The 16,442-nt window shown below is 50.0% G+C and overlaps 4 protein-coding genes across 4 annotated transcripts; 3 read left to right on the forward strand and 1 right to left on the reverse strand.

Annotated features, from left to right (window-relative positions):
* PHYSODRAFT_333854 (hypothetical protein) lies at nt 1–295 on the reverse strand (the record flags this gene model as incomplete). Its single annotated transcript, XM_009531080.1, has 2 exons — nt 1–173; nt 247–295. The coding sequence occupies 2 exons, from the start codon at nt 293–295 to the stop codon at nt 1–3; spliced, it is 222 nt and encodes a 73-aa protein (XP_009529375.1).
* A 3,275-nt stretch (nt 296–3,570) lies between these two features.
* On the forward strand, nt 3,571–5,218 carry PHYSODRAFT_260684 (hypothetical protein; the record flags this gene model as incomplete). Its single annotated transcript, XM_009531081.1, has 5 exons — nt 3,571–3,920; nt 3,993–4,356; nt 4,411–4,495; nt 4,594–4,890; nt 4,959–5,218. 5 exons carry the CDS (start codon nt 3,571–3,573, stop codon nt 5,216–5,218), a joined length of 1,356 nt encoding a protein of 451 aa, XP_009529376.1.
* A 6,083-nt stretch (nt 5,219–11,301) lies between these two features.
* Nucleotides 11,302–11,799, forward strand: PHYSODRAFT_392374 (hypothetical protein; the record flags this gene model as incomplete). The annotated part of the gene is made up of 1 exon (XM_009531082.1): nt 11,302–11,799. A coding segment is annotated over one exon (498 nt), but the record flags the coding sequence as incomplete, so codon positions are not given.
* Nucleotides 11,800–12,318: 519 nt separating this feature from the next.
* On the forward strand, nt 12,319–12,994 carry PHYSODRAFT_260719 (hypothetical protein; the record flags this gene model as incomplete). The annotated part of the gene is made up of 2 exons (XM_009531083.1): nt 12,319–12,501; nt 12,605–12,994. The coding sequence occupies 2 exons, from the start codon at nt 12,319–12,321 to the stop codon at nt 12,992–12,994; spliced, it is 573 nt and encodes a 190-aa protein (XP_009529378.1).
* Nucleotides 12,995–16,442: the final 3,448 nt, after the last annotated feature.

Consider the following 16,442-nt stretch of genomic DNA (forward strand, 5'->3'; position numbering starts at 1 on the left):
TTACATGCCGTACACCATGTCCTCGTTGTTCGCCGCCTTGGTGACGAAGTCGCGACAGTGCAGCTCCATGCTGGCCACCAGCGCTGGGGTCATCACGTTCATGTTAGCGGTCGCGGCGCGCTCCAGGATGTGCATCTGGCGTTCCGAAATGGAGAGGATCTCACCGTTGCTGTCTGGCTCACGCGAGCGATCGTAGATTGCGTAGCGATCCAGAGCCAAGTCTCACTTAATGCGGGATTTTAGGACACTGCTTCTCGAGGACGGTGTAGCGAGTAACGCGGCCTTGGAGGGACATCTGCGAAGAAGAAGGCGAATTGCGAAGTGAGCTCCCGTCGGCTATAGTGCGCGCCAAACCACGCGCCCTTGCTTTTTGGCGCGAGCACAGCACGCCAGCTTACGTAGCCATGGAGATCTTGGACCTCTGGTCCAACTTTGATTGCCGTAATTCCATCTTTGAATGCGTAATTGAAGTTGCTAACGTGTCTGCTGGATATCTACGATGCTTTCTGCGGCTGGCCAAGTAACGAAACCTTTCTTTCAAAAACACTCGACCCTAATGAGAATACCTGCAGCTTCGAACAGCAACGGAGCTGGCTTCGTGGGCTTTATAACGAACTCACACAAATATTTCATCGGGTTGAAATCGCAGTGGGTGGCTCTGGATTCACGAGGTCTACAGACGGATTCACTTCAAAGTGGGTGTGAAAAAGTCTAACAAGACAACCTTGTTCCCATTCCTTCAACGTTCGACCCTAAAACTACTTTTCCGCCCCAAATCTCAAGAACGTGACGAGCATCCTATCTGTCGTGACGTACAAGGTACAAGTGCCTCTGATGTCACCAAATTTGTCCAGTTTTGCAAGAAACAACGGCAAGTACTCCTACCGGTGCAGCAAATGAGAATTGCATATCGGCTGTTGCCTGTGAGATCTCGATTCTGGTTTCTAGCGCACCAAATACCAAATGTTCAGCAGTGCCCTTACTACGGCTGCGCAGCACCTTTTCTTCGAGTGCCGCCACTCAAACGAAATCTGGAAAGCCCTCTGGAAGGACCGGAGTATCTTTTTCGAAGGAGGCATCAGTTGGACTTCCATGGTACTCCCGCACAAGCAGGAAATTCGGTCAGCAAGGTCCCACCGCAGAGAGGCAGTGCTTTGCCTATGGAATATAGTGAGATGCGCAGCATTTCACCGCCAATGGACTGAGAGGAACAAAGTTTGTTTCGAGGATGGAGGACCAGAACCCCTTGAAACAGCGATGTCAAGCATTTACAGCACATTCAGCTCCAACTATCGACGTCTCCTAAGAGTATCAAACTCCGAAGATCAAACCAAGTTGTTACAACGGCTTCGATACTCCAAAATTTGGCGACTTTATCAGCAGACATGACAGTAGATTCAAGCTTCGTCATGTACAACTACATTTAACCTCCCGCTCTGGCGTGGTGTTCCGCACTGTTGCCGAGTAAGTAGCGCCCTAGTTCACATAAATTGAGAAGTCAGATAATTCGGTAATCGAACACATCTTCTTCTTCTTCCCTTTAGCCACCAGCAGCATTCGCAGAGCTATTTTAATATTAAAATTGAGGTGTTCATTTCCGCACGCCTGGAACAAACCAAGGTTTAACTGTAAACTACGCGACCTTTGAACCATATTTCCAATTGCAGTGGCCGCTTCTGTTGGTTCGAACTTCGGATAGCCTGTCTTTCGCAAAAAGCCGCATGCCCAACCAGGCGTGTGGATGAATCGCGCCGACAGGCCGACATGGCTGGTGTCGGGCAATAACAACAGGTTGGGTCGCACGTAATGAAGTTATTGCACAAGAGCAGCATGTACAATGCTTTCCTTTTTCTCTTTCACGTATCCCGCCTCGCTGCTACTACAGTAAGCAGGCTTAAGCTATCACCGACGGGTGGCTCTGATCTCCGAGTGGGAAGTGTATTGAAAAACACGATCTGCGCTACCGAGCAGACACGGATGTGACCCAAAACATTAGCTGTGGGTATTCCTTAGGACTATTTTAAAGTTGCTGTAGTGCTACGAAGCAAACCGAAGTTTCCTTCCTGCGATACGAAAGCACGTTGGGGGCAAAGGTGGTCGTTCTTGATTAATGAGGCGAGCCTCGGTGAGGGTCATGTAATGAGCCGAGATGAGGCAGCCTAGGGAGTGGAGTGGTGGGTGTCGAATCGAAGCGCGGGCGATTGGTCGAGCCGCAGCGCTGGTGTCTTGGCCGTCGGAATGCCGCTTGTGTCCGAGCAGGTGAAAGCGCGACTGGCCGGCCGAGACGATCAAGAACGACTACCTATCTATAACTACTCTGTGCGATGTGGCGGAGCAAAAACCGGTGGGCCCTCAGAACCGAAGGTTCCTCGGACCCCGGGGTGAAAACCGCTTATCGGACAGTCTATCCTAACCATAGCCATGGGGCTCTCCAGCATGAGCGGGTCGCTGAACTTGATGCAGCTGAGCGCGAACCATGACTGGGCTCCAGTTGTGGCAACGTGGCTTTCTCCTCTTGTGCAGGAAAACTTAATTTCCACCTCGCTTCGCTTGATGGAAATACCGACTCTGTTGTTGGTTTAGAGGTCAATCTCAAAGTGATCTCTATCTATGGGTCCGCTGGTAGCTTCTGCGGGCGACACTAACTAGCGCCTTCTGCCAGCGACGGATACCAAACCGTCATCGCATTGGTTTCACTATTTTCCTCTATCCTACTGCAAGCTTGATGGTGTCGATCCGTAGACGTCACCCGATGAGTGGGCTGAGCTTGCTTCTTGAAACTCTTGCGAGCTGGCCGGCATCCTCGATAACACGGCGGACCAGTGGTGTCGAACGACTTCCTGCACGACAAACACTCGAGCACATTTGACGCGGACGCATGCAAGTATATTCCCCGGGGACATGTATCCGATTGGATTGAAATTAGACGATAAATTAAAAAGTGTTTGTCGTCTGAGGCTCTACAATACACCATAATAAAGCAGCTGGCTGTGTCAACTGTAAGACTGCAGGTGGTCACTACGAGAAATGATTGTCGTTCTAAATCTGGCGCCATGCCATTGATGATGATGAGGTATATTGGACAACTGGTTGAACCGAGTCTTAACAACCATCTTCCCTGCTGCAGCATTCCGGGGAACTTGGATTTCAGGTTCTCTGGTGATGGATCAAACGTCTGCCGCGACTCCGCCGCGGCCATCGTTAGCCTACATGAGCCTTGGGCGCCATCAGGGCCGCCGAAACTAGCATGGCCATAAAAATAATGGGCCATCATAACATAAATAAATTTATTGTGGACTGAATACCTAGCACATATCATAATTTATGTAGCGAATCTACCCAATGTCATAATTTATGACTACAATTTATACCCTACTATATATCATATTTATTAAATCTGAAATCCTAGTAAGTATCATCGTTTTACCTTAAAAAATTATTAGCCTTTCAAAACCAACCGTTGTAGTGGCTGGTGGCAGCCTCTAAGGGCGTTCAAATGCCTGTTGTTGTCATTGTTGATTTTGCAAAAACCCCAGCAGCCCACACCCCAGCAACTCAGTCTTCCCAGCTATGGTCTTTGTGTCCCGCCCGCCGCGCCCAACGTTCACGCCGGCCCAGGTCACAGGGTTCTTTTTCCAACCGTGCCGCGACGACTTCGACGAAGTTATCCCTGAGTACTTCCGTTGTCGCTGCGGCACGGTTCGAAAGCAGACCCGCCGCAACGGGTTTACCAACCTCATGCAGCACATGAGGCGTGAGCATCCGAACTTCGAGGCCGAGATGCTTGAGGCCACCACAGCAGAGACGGGGTCATTGCTGAGCTACGTGCGCCGCTCCTCGCAAAACCTCTACGGGTGGCTAGTCTGGGTTGTCATGAGCAACCTCCCGCTTGCCTTTTGCGAGAATCGAACGACACGGCGGTACGTTAGAAGCAATTTGATTTACCCTGATTAACTATCCCGATTTAATTCCATATTTCTGTTTATCTGTAGCTACACGAACTTGGACCCTGTCTGTATCGAGACGCTGCGTGCCGTACTGGAGGGGGTCTCGCTGGCAGTCGAGAGGTCGATTGCGGCAGAAATTCGTCCGCAATTTGGCCTGATCCTGGATGGGTGGATCCACTTGGGCGAGCACTACCTCGCGGTCTTTGCCCCCTACGAGGTTAACGGTCAGGTAATGACCCCACTGCTTTGCATGGCGCCTCTCCTCCAAGAGGAAGACGATGATCTCTCTGCTGTGGCACATAGAGAATTTCTAGCCAACATGCTCCCGCGCGACTTTGGTAAGCAGCTGGACCAGTGTGTCTACATTGTGGGCGACAACTGCCGCGTGAACAGGCGCCTTGCGACTTTGGTCGGTGTCCCTCTTATTCGGTGCGCCTCGCATTGACTCAACCGTGCGGTGCAGAAAGAACTCGAAGATCACGAGGCGGATCTTTCAGATGTGCAGAGCCTGATGACCAAGCTTCGAACGCTGGCTCAATCTGCTAAACTCCGGTACGATTTATTTGTTTCGGCGAAATATTTTTTCTAACTCTTTTTACTTATTATTTTTACTAATTCGCGTCAAATTATTTTTTTCAATTTAAATTCAGACTCAAAACGAAGCTCCGACCGGTAATTCGGCAGGACACCCGGTGGAGCTCTACTTTCACCATGCTGCACCGATACTTCGAGCTTTTGGAGCACCTAGATGCCCACGACGATGACATTGCAGATCTTCTCCCCGCCCCAGCCAGTAACCGTCGCCTCCGTGCCCTTCTCAAAGAGCTCAAGGACGTGGAGTCGGTCTCAAAGGCACTTCAAGGGGAGGATGCGGACCTTCTTGATGTGCGCGAGTGGTTTGACGGGCTCATTGCCGTCAAGCCCGACTACGCCAACTATCTCGGTAAGCTCTTACCGGAATCTGATTTTGCTAATTGGAATACTCACAATGACTATTATGTACTACAACAGGGCCAAGAGCGGACATCGTCCACAGACCCGACTTCGAGTCGGGTTGTGTGCGTGTGCTACTCGGCAACACCAACCGACTCACCAGGGCTGAGAAAGCCGTACTTCGGGCGTTCGCCGCGAATATGACGCGGGATCCATCGACTGACGACGACTCTCAAGGCTCCTTCGTGGAGCGTTTGCAGAAACGTAGACGTCTCGCTCAGCACCAGCAGCAGTATCAACTGCTTCGCAGTATCCCTCCGCCGTCTAATGTCGTCTAGCGGTTCTTCAGTGTTGCCCGCATCACGCTTGGGCACGAGCGCAACGGACTGCACCCGATTACGCAGGAACAAAATTTGTTCCAGCGTCAGAACGCGAGCTATTGGAACGTAGGTACTGTAGATGGTCTGCGTAACTAAGTTAATACAAAGTTGCGCACTTACACAACGCCGTTATCTATGTATGGATGGTACTCATGTCATTATTTTTGCAGTGGGTTTTTCTTGCAAGCGACATTATTTATTTGCCGATTCTGTCATCATAAATATAAATGCCATAATCGGCGGCCCTGGGCGCCATGCCATTGCTGTCGACTTTGCGAAAGCAGACACAATGACGCCATGCCGCTCCTAACAGATAGTGTGCAACTCCGCTTTACGCAGGGAGCAGCATCTCTAGCTGCTCTACTGGCATCAATTGTATGGATAGACCCCCACAAAGGAGGCACGCGGAACGTCATGTTCTTGAGCTTGCCTTTCGGCACTGGCAGGCGGAGACGGTCCTTCCCGACCTTGGCCAGGCCGTCCACGGGCAGCTGCCGCACCTGCATCTCCGTCGCTGCGTCCACCGCCCTCCACGATGCCGAACTGATCGTTGATCACCTCGTGCACGACGCGTTCCACACGGGTTGCGCTCGAACATGTGGATCAAGATAAGATTCATAAATAAGGGTTAGTTATGGATAAATTTCAATGACTAATTATGATTTACTTAAGTATCAGATTTATTTACGGATCACATCCTACTTTTGAGGTTGCTGGGCTTATATCAGACGAAGCCGCTTACGATATTACGTAGCACAATGCCTATGTCGTCGTACTCGGCCATTACAGTCTTATTTGAGGTCGTGGGCTATTTGGTAGGAGTACAGTAGCTACGGAAGCAATGGAAGAATGTTAGATATCAGCTTGGGGATGGAGCATTCTTAGGCAGCAGCAACCTCGGACAAATCCGTTGGCCTGCCTCCGTGCCTTCTCGATGCATCTGTAAACTGGAAGACATATGTGCACGCCGAGAACCCAAGACATGTACGCAGGCGCACCTTGCACTCGGCCAACACGTCAGTACTATAGGATAGAGTGGTGCAGCACTATGAAGTGTAAATTACCCAAATTCTCGACCGATTTCCTATCCTAGTAGGCATTTGGGGTGAGGATCACAATAGAAGCTGCTTAGTAAAATCACTCTACAATATCATTTGAGTAATAGTGGTGAAAGGGTGTTTTATTTTGTTGTTCAAGTATCTCCACAGGATAGTACCGGATGCACATGAAACTTAGCCGAGGTACATCGAATTCATCCGTTTCGCGTATGGTACGTGGAATTCAACAGAAATGTACATGAAGTTAATCTTTTCTCTCCACCGAGCCGTCGAACTTGCTGTGCGTCGAGTCGCACTTGAACAGGTACGCGAGTTCCATGAACGGGTCGTTGATGACCACCAGCTTGTTCTCAATGGATGCCAATGGCGACTTACTCAGGCGGCGGTGGTTGTAAGTTGGGAAAACCTTTTTTTTATGCATCCACTACTTTGTATTGGGGACCCAGGTGGCAGTTCGAAGCTAGCTTGTACGGATACCTGTAGAGGGAAACGATATATTTGGGCATCTACTGCCTAATCCACCACTGTACAACCAAGTGTACCAAGTTTGATCGCTTCTTTTCAAAGACGTTGCCAGTCTATATATCGCCACTCCGATGAATTGAACATCAACGCAGTTAATTGAGTTGGCACTTCAACGGTTAGGGCTCCTCGTGCTTGTCGGATCAGGATGTCACGGATTTAGTTTTAAGTTTAGTTGTTCTGTAGTTAGCAGAATGGTTATCAACAACTAGCTAATCAACGTAATTTCCTTCCTAAAATGTGCGCTGATGCCCAGGTAGTATCCTTTGCCGTGTTGTGTTCGGAAACTTACCGGTGGCGATAAAAGAAGAAAATCGTGCATATGAATATTTACCGCTGCCAGGCTAACCGCTCAACTGAACTTGCTGGGAAACCTGATGAAGCCAGTAATTTGTTTCAAGTTTGATAAGTAAAAAAATAAGGTCTAGCACGTGTAGGAGTAGGATACACCGGGTTTTTGTCCTTCATTTTGATACTGTTCCCTCGGGCATCCTCTCGCGCAGGAATCCGGGGCGTACAGCGACGACGTAGCTTAAAAGCATTCGAACGCTGTTTGATACAACATGGCGCAGTCGCACACATATTTTGTCATGATCGCCTGAATATCTAACAACATCGATTCGTCCAAGTGTGTTATTGCCAATTATCAAGTATTAAAAGCTGGCCCTACCGTATTCATGTAGCATTAGGATGCTCTGAACTAATATCGGTAACGACGTATTTCGAAGTTGTTTGACAAGAACAGGATCAAGTAGTGCATAATGGTATTAATACACCACCAGCAGTAAATGGGCTCGGGGGATCCCTGCGATCGCAATGTAGTCTCACACAAAGCAAGAATAATATCAATGATATTAGGCATTTTATCTGCAAAGACTTTGGATGATATAATATCATCCAAAGTCTTTGCAGATAAAATACCTGAGCGAAGAGATGAGAACGGAGAAGAATGTCTATTCCTTGGCGTATTCCGAACTGACGGACTGACTGACTGACTGAGGTCCTATTGCTACGGCGAATCCTGACCTCAAATCCTACTTGAAATACTGCATGACTTACTGTGCGTTCATGATAACTATGGGATACCGGTGTCAGACCGGTTCTCCCAGACCACCTAACTCGATTAATATGAGCTAGGTTTCTTCCGGTTTCATACACGGTTGTCATTCTTTTTGCGCTAGCTTCTAGCCTTTTCTCCGGAGAAGACATACCATTAGGGTCGGAAAAAATAATACAATAACAATTATTACGGTATTGCTCCACTAAAACAATTGATTATTGAGAATCGGCGTATTGCAATGATTATTATTGAGCCTTGTAAGCTTCAATATTTGGCGGTATTTTATCAACATAGAAATGTCAAGCTAAAAGGCAAGCTCAATACAATAATTACTGTATTGTTCCACTAAACTAATTGATTATTGGTGGGAGTCGTATTGCAATGATTATTACGGAAGAAAGAAACCTGCAATACAATTGGCGCTCCCACTTCCGACACCGTGGCCCACCCTTAATTGTCAGAGTGCTAAATTCAATAAATTCAATAAAGTTTGGTAGGTAGAAGACCAGTTAGGGCCGAAGGTGCTGCAGTGTGCTTGCAGAACTACGTGCCCACGCGCTTCGAGGACGCGCCAGGCCGCACCATGGCGAAGAGGGAGGTGCGCTTCAAAAACATGCCCATCACAGCCGACGTGGTGGAGGACGAGAGTAACGAGAGTATGACCGAGCTGCTGACAATCTAGAAAACGGTCAGGAGTCTGGCCGCTAGCTTTTACTCCAGTGGCGCTGGCACCGGTGTTGGGCAAGCCCGGCGGGGCGAGATAACATACAACAGCGTACCACAGGCCGGCATCAGGCGCCGTCCACCGCAGTTCCTGCCGCGAACTACCAGGAAATAGGAGACTGAGCTCAAACTGCTGGGAAATGTGTCTTGTTCGTATACAGTTTGGCGGGTTTTACTGGCTGGTAGCGCTTACAAACTTTTTACCAATAGGTTTCTTTAAAAATACTTACGGCATTCTAATTGGTTGAAGCTAAAGTGGCGCGGAACTGGCAGATTGCACGCGACTGGCACCGTACCTTAGTGTACAATCCGCGTGCCGCAAGAATGGCTCGCTGGAGGCAATGCGGCAGTGCTCCAGCAACAAATATAGGAGTATCCACACGCGTGGAAAAACACGGGTAATGCTTGAGATCGAACCCGCGTTTACGGATAACTGAGACGCAGCAGCAAGCTATCGGAACTCGACTTCGAGGTCGACGAGCGCAATGGGTAGTGTACTCAAATTGCTGGTGTAATATAACCCTCTGATAATAAGAAGGTGATGCGTGTAAGTATTCATTAACTCTGGCAGTTTTGATTTGGCGGGAAACACAGTATGACGAAAGCAACGAAACCAGCGACGAGAGGGAGAGTGGCGGCAAATGCCTGCATTTTGGCCATATTTCCCTCATTCGTTTATCAATCCAGTACAACATACCACATGAGATAACACTAAATTCTTCTATAACTACATCCCGGTATTGATCTTGCAGGCGTTTAAGTATCGTGCCTCCACCTTTTAGAGTAGCCAAGGGGCTGTATGGAACTGAGAACGCACTTCGCGTGAACTACGTAAGCTCTAGCGCTGAACAAATGGTCCTACCCTTAATATTAAAGGCCGCGGTTCCTTGATGAGCTAACAAAAGAACGCGTTTCGAATTCCTTCGCGATGACCAGTGTTCACCAAATACATTATGAAGATCTTTCACGATGTGTTTTATCAGCCAGCTTTTTCCGGACCCTCCCTCTCCGTGTATGACCATTCTAATTGCTTCGCATTCGCTATTGCCAGTAGCCGCCTGGTACCGTTTACGTGACTGGTTCATCGCTAGCGCGAACGGAATCCACTGCGAATCATCCATAACATCAGTTGCAAAATCATCGTTCGGGCCACAAATAGGATATTTGTAATAAAAAAGCTGATCTCCATTTGTCGATACGGTGCTATGATTATCTGTAGATTCTAGATGCATTTTCACCCATGGCCTTACATACTGCTTTATAAATTCTCGTGCTTTAATCACATCCTCGATTGTGTATGTATGTCTACACCTTTTGCCGTCCATTCTCGGGTTAATCTCCGACCAAATTTGGCATGACCATTTTTTGGATACACAAAAAGTATCCAAACTCAGAAGTACCACTGTATTATCTCAATCAAAGCTGGCTAATCCCCATTCGATGTAGTTAAAATTGGCGAGATTCTGACGTTCAAAGGCGCGCTACGGAAACGCTTTCGCGCGCGCGCGAAATGGCCTACCGACGCGTGGAAGGAAGGTCGCTTCATGCTTTCATTCCTCATTCTTCCCTGAGCCCCACAGATGTCCTCCTAAGCAACCTTCGAGCGCCACACCTCGGAATAACGCCGCCGCGTCTTGGACTCCTTCCAGAGCGGCGGCGACTGGCGCACCACTGCCCAGCACAACGGGTTCGCGCGGTCCACGGCTGAGTACCTCGTGCAGCACGGCCGAGTCGACTACCTTCCTCGCGGCTGTCGGAGCTGGTAGTGGCAGATCGAGCTCCGCTGTTCGCCAGAACTGCAATGGTTGACTGTACCTCAGTATGGAGCTTCTAGTTGAAGTATCGCTCCTGTTTATACTGAGGTTTCTGTGGTATAGTTTAACCAAGAGGGGGTTGTCACCCGAGAGGTTTTCTCCTCCTCAATCCCATTTTTTCCGTGGGTAACGAAGCTCGTGTTCTGCGTTCTCGAGTCTAGTCCTCCTCGGCCTTCGCCACTACGTGCCCGGAAGCACAGACATCCTACTGCGTAAGCCCTCAGGTTATGAGCCCAAATCGCTGGGGCTTTACAAACTACTCTCGCGAAGCTCTGAAGGACTATGGCCTCGCCGAGTACGTCGACTGCGGCATCAAGTGGCCAAGGTGGATCGGCTACTGGTTCAGTTGGTTCAAGTACGACTGGTGTATCTATGGTGGCATCTACGGCCACTACCACGGTGGCCTGTAGCATGGCTCCTGCAACGACTGCAGCCACGAGTACTGTCGGTGGTGGCATTGACCCTAGTGCTGTGGCCGGACTCGCTGGTGCTGTGGCTGGCCTCCCTGGTACTGGTGCTGTACCAAGAGTCGCAGCAAGTGCTGGAGGTGCTTTTGGAGCTGGAGTCGCTGGTGGTATACCGAGTGCAGGCATGGCGACTGGTGTCGGAGTTCCAATTGTGCCTAACCTAAATGCAAGTGGAGGTGACTACAATTCTGGTGGCTTCAACTTTGGTGCATTTCCGCCTGGAGCTGGATATGGCTACCCTCGCGCAGGAGTACTGGTAAAGATGGATAATGCGCCACGAATGAAGGGAAGTTTTGATCTCTATGCTGTTCAACTTCGGACTTTCTTGACCCGCATGGATTGCTGGAGTGTTGTCGATGGGACCTTCGACCTGAATGATCCCGTGCAGGCACTGAGTTTTGCAGCAAAGGATAACGTCGCTCGTGAAGCTATTTTGTCTGGTATGCCCGCGCAGGATGCTGAGATGATATGCCAGGAAGACACGGCACAGGCGATGTGGAACCGCTTCGTTGATAAGCAGGCGAAGCGAGAGTACTCCAATTACATCATCGCTCGTGCTGAGTTCTTCTCTAATGTGTATACATCGGAGAAGAGCATGGATCAGTGGTTGCGCGAGATGGAGTCGCTGCGCCATCAGCTTCTACACTATGGCAAGCGCGTGACTAATGATGACTATGCGGAGACACTTTTGGGTCACGTCGCTCGTACCCATCGCGGCGTGGTGCGGCAATTCTCGAAGCATTACATTGTATGGCGGGATGGTGGGTCAGATAGCCCGGTACCTACTGCTACCCAAGTAATGAATGCTCTACGCGCTGAATCTGCACTGGACGAGAAAACAGGTGCTGAAGAGCAGAGGCCAGTGGGTGTTGCTGCGTGTGGTAAGCAGTCTACACCTCCGAAGCAGAAGCAAGACTCGGTATTTCCATCAAGCGAAGCGAGGTGCACAAGAGGAGAAAGCCACGTTGCCACAACTGGGGCCCAGTCATGGTTCGCGCTCAGCTGCATCAAGTTCAGCGACCCGCTCATGCTGGAGAGCCCCATGGCTATGATTGGGATAGACTGTCCGATAAGCGGTTTCACCCGGGGGTCCGAGGAACCTTCGGTTCTGAGGGCCCACCGGTTTTTGCTCCGCCACATGGCACAGAGTAGTTATAGATAGGTAGTCGTTCTTGATCGTCTCGGCCGGCCAGTCGCGCTTTCACCTGCTCGGACACAAGCGGCATTCCGACGGCCAAGACACCAGCGCTGCGGCTCACCCGTCGTGGTGGTCGTAAATGTATGTAGCCTTTGGTGTGTCTACACCAAGGTCGAGAAAGTCTTTCGAACATCTAACAAACGTCGTATCTGTTACAAGTTACAAGTGACTGTAGCCACTTGTGCGTGTAACCCTGTTACACCGACAGCCGCCGACATGCCCGGCACCGACGCCACGGACGACACAGACGGCATGCCCAAGGCCATCGACACGGACGACACAGACGACACTGACGACATGGCCAAGGCCCCCGACATGGACGACACGGACGGCATGGCCAAGGCCCACGAAATACCCGGCACGAACAGCACGCTCGGTGTCCTCCCCAAGCTCGGCTCAGTGAGCCTGTGTGCAGTCCCGGATGGTCCCGGCAAGCAATCCACGATCGAGGCCCTCGACATACCCGGCACCAACGCCATGCCGACGACCTCGTCTAGTTCAGCACGCCCGTGGTCCCCGACCAGCCCTGCGCGAGCAGCACGCTCGCGGACCCAGACCATCACGGCACGGATGGCAGACCGCGGCCCCCGATCTGCTCGACACGGACCCCATGCCTGCGGACCCAAAGCACCCCCAATACGGACGGCACGGCCACGGCTTTGATCAAGCCCAGAATGGACTGCATGCTCGCGGACCAGTCCGGCCCGGAGCGGATCTCATGCACGCGGCCACCGATCAGCCCGACTCGGGCTGCATGCCGATTCTCTACTACATCGACTTGGACAGTACGCTTGCAGTCCCCGCCAAGCCCGATACCGAGCGCACGTTCGTTGCGATCGACAACTTCGCCACTGACGGCACGCCCGCGCCCCACATGGACAGCCTGTCGTAGCCTCCAGTGAGCCTCGTAGATCGGCGAACGACCGGAGCCCATGCTAGGTTTAGTTTACATTCGATTAACGGAGCAATATATCAAACCGTTTGCTTGATATACTGAAACCTAGTCAAAAAATCTCAATACTGACTTATCAAAGTCAATAACGACATGATATACTAAAATTTCGATAAACATGTCAATGTCGACATCTCTGAATCAACCATGACACTTCTATACTAAGAACTATACAAACAAGCCAGTGTTGACGAGCCCGCGAAACCACGTTGTCGTGGTTGGCCATACAAAATCCAATACGCATAGCCACGTGGCCACAATCACCATTGCTTCATGATATCACACTGAAATCCACAGATGCACGCTCATTCGGCAGAGTAGCCATATCATCGGAGCACCATTGATGTTCTTGTCTTCATAGGTCTCTCAGGGTCTACACGCCTCCAACGCATCCATCTACTTACGTTGGAGCTACGAATTTGGAAGGCGTCAAACATGCATTTGGCGTGGAGCTACCCAAGCGGGCAAGATATCGTGCTGGCAAACATCAAGAGTTGCAGTAGCCTGCCATCGAGCAGCGGAAGCATGAATCAACGCGCTCTGCAGGAGTGACAGAGGTGGATCGATGTACACCATATTTCAAGCCGCATCACGGACTCAGTGACTTCCTCACGTGCAGTACGTCTTCCTCATATTCGAACGGTCTTGTACGGCCACGGCTTCACCCGCAGCATACAATAACACTCTAGATACTGAACGGATTGCTTATTGACCAGGATTCTGGGTATTATATCTCTCACGCTGACAGACTATCACGGCAGGCTTGCTGCCTCAGCGTCCGTATGCTCGCGAGGGACTGTCCCCGCCGCTGCCACACAGGGTCATCCCGAGCAGATTAAAATACGATGATACCAAATGTGAGTCTATCAAGTACTCTGCTCACGTATCACACCATTCTGGTTTGGATTCTCTACAGATGGGGATATCTCGAATTTTAGGGAAAAATAGGCCAAGGTTTTTTCCAGTTGAGTCTTGAACCAGCTCAGTATTACGCACATAGCCGGAATTTGATCAGATAACTCTGACCAATGAGATTCAGACCTAATGGAACCCAAAGGGTCGGCGCCGGCCGCTGGGGACGTCACTTACCCAACCCCACAAGTATACAAATTTCTATATTAATCTTATCCCTGCGAAATCGGAATAAGAGCGGTCGCAGGTGGGTTAACGAGTCTAATACAGGATAAGCTTTTTGTCGAGTCGTGTCTAATACAGGCTCTCGCGCTGGGGGGGGGGGGGGGGGGGGGTTAAATAATCCTGGACGAATCCTGGACGAGATACATAGGAAGCCTGGTTGAAGCAGGATTAAAATCCTGGCCTCCAACGCCCGCCATCAAAATTTCGCGCCACACGATGAGTCCTTGTTTCTTTCGGAACACCTCGGCATCAGCATGCTTCTCTCGTGGTTCATCTGAGCAGAGCTCTGCCGTCTTTCCTTGCGAATCCGACAGTGCTTTCGCGCGCAAATCAGCCAAATGTTGGGCGACAGGTGTTTCCTCCTCCCTATACTTTAACCAAGCTAAAATATATTTCCACACTCCGTAGAGAGTCGCCTGCAAAGAACCGACTAGCTGAAGCTCGGGTAAAAACGGCGTTAGTGCGAGTATGCCCACAAACGGAGTGTAACCCTAGTGGAAATGAAAGTACGATGACAAATCTACTACAGCTGAAGTAAGTCCAACTAGCTAAGCGCATTAAGGGCTCGTTGCAATCAGCAAGAAACATCCGAACCGTTTCTTATTGCACGCTAGCTTACAATTACGTTTCCTCGTGCACAGAAGCACTGTGCATGCAGTGTCTGCTGCGTATATAGGTACCGTCGATTCACAAAGCTAGCTGCTCGCTGATGTACAGATAATATGTGTGGTCTTCCCCGAGAGCCTTTTCACTAGAGCGTTAATTAAAACAACTATGTTTCTAACTTGGCAACACATTCTCTGGAATGACTATCCTCCAGCGAAATCAAAGGCTATGGTAACGCGTTCAGCGGTGTAGTTCGATCTCACCAGCGTCAATGATTCGAAAAGGACCACCCCAGGTATGGATATCTTACATGTTAAAATGTGTACATGTAGGTCTCTGGATGCTCCTTTGGCGAACCAATGCAGCAAAGCGACGAACCAGGCCGAATATACAGATTTTGTCTATACCTAACTTAAATTGCGGCTATGTTGTGTGATTTTTACTCTGGGTGGGTCAATTCGCAGTTCGAAAGAACTGTGTTTTGACGAGGTGTCAACGCGTCTGTTTGTAAACCCCTTTAGTTCGAGTCCCACAAGGGGCAAGACTTTCAGCCGGGGTAGAGCGGGGTCGATAGTGTAATGGACAGACCCTACAACACATCTTGACATGGCTTACACCACCCAAGAGGGCCGGTTTTCAAATATCTCTGTAAACCCCTTTAGAGCCTGTTCGCTACGTAGCTGGAGTTGACACTATCAAAACCGCGACGGAATTTGATTGGTCAAAATGTTACTCTGCACAACAACACAACTGGAGACCAACGCAGATCTCCTTCTCTACCTCCGAGAGGTGGAGAAGGCTCCAGATACCTAGAGACGCTAGTAGAGAGTCCTATGACGAGGAAGTTGTTGTGGTTGCGACGAGTTCGGCCATTCCCCAGGATCAACTTCGAGACCCCCAAGGCGGAAAGTCTCCGTAGCCACCAAATTCCATGCTGCAGCCTACTGCTTCGGGCTTCAAGAGCCCTGAAAGCGATGCTTCATCGTGACGAAGTGGAGGCACAGCAGCTCTGCTGCTATCTTCGCCGTCCAAGCAAATTCTGGCTTTGAATCAGGGGCAGGATAGGTTGTTGGGATGCATAAAGGGCCCGTGGTCCGACTTCGGCCGTGAAATGCACCAGCACCGGTGTTGGTGGCGGCGTTGCGACCGACGGAGGCACCGATAGTCGCCGGCAGCTGTCGGATCTTTCGTACGTGATTGGCTAATATCTGCCTGGAGACGATCTGGGTAGTGTCTCAACTGGAGATGGATATCTCAGCTTTTTGCGATCATCTCCATCTCCAGCTCTGTAAGGAACAGGCGCCTAGGCATCTTTTAAATAGTGACATGGAACGTCAACTTGAATCATGGGTTGTCCGCTTTCACCCGACCTGCGCTAGTGCAACGATTCCTATATGCTATGGTCAATATCAAGCATGCATCAGGCCTTTTTTTCTGTTGTACCGCGAGTATGCTAGCGCGCATGTATTAGTATTGGGGCGATTCCCACAGGATTTACATACCACGAATTAGGTCACCATGGGATAGATACAAGATCCAAACGCTGCTCATGAGCTAAAACCATATAATTGTGGCGAAGCCCCCCCCCCTATAATCATGTAGCTCTCATTTCGCTTACTCTGTTTTATTACTCCTATTTACTTTT

This window comes from Phytophthora sojae (genome assembly GCF_000149755.1).
Source record: "Phytophthora sojae unplaced genomic scaffold PHYSOscaffold_5, whole genome shotgun sequence".
In the NCBI taxonomy this organism is placed as follows: domain Eukaryota; phylum Oomycota; class Peronosporomycetes; order Peronosporales; family Peronosporaceae; genus Phytophthora; species Phytophthora sojae.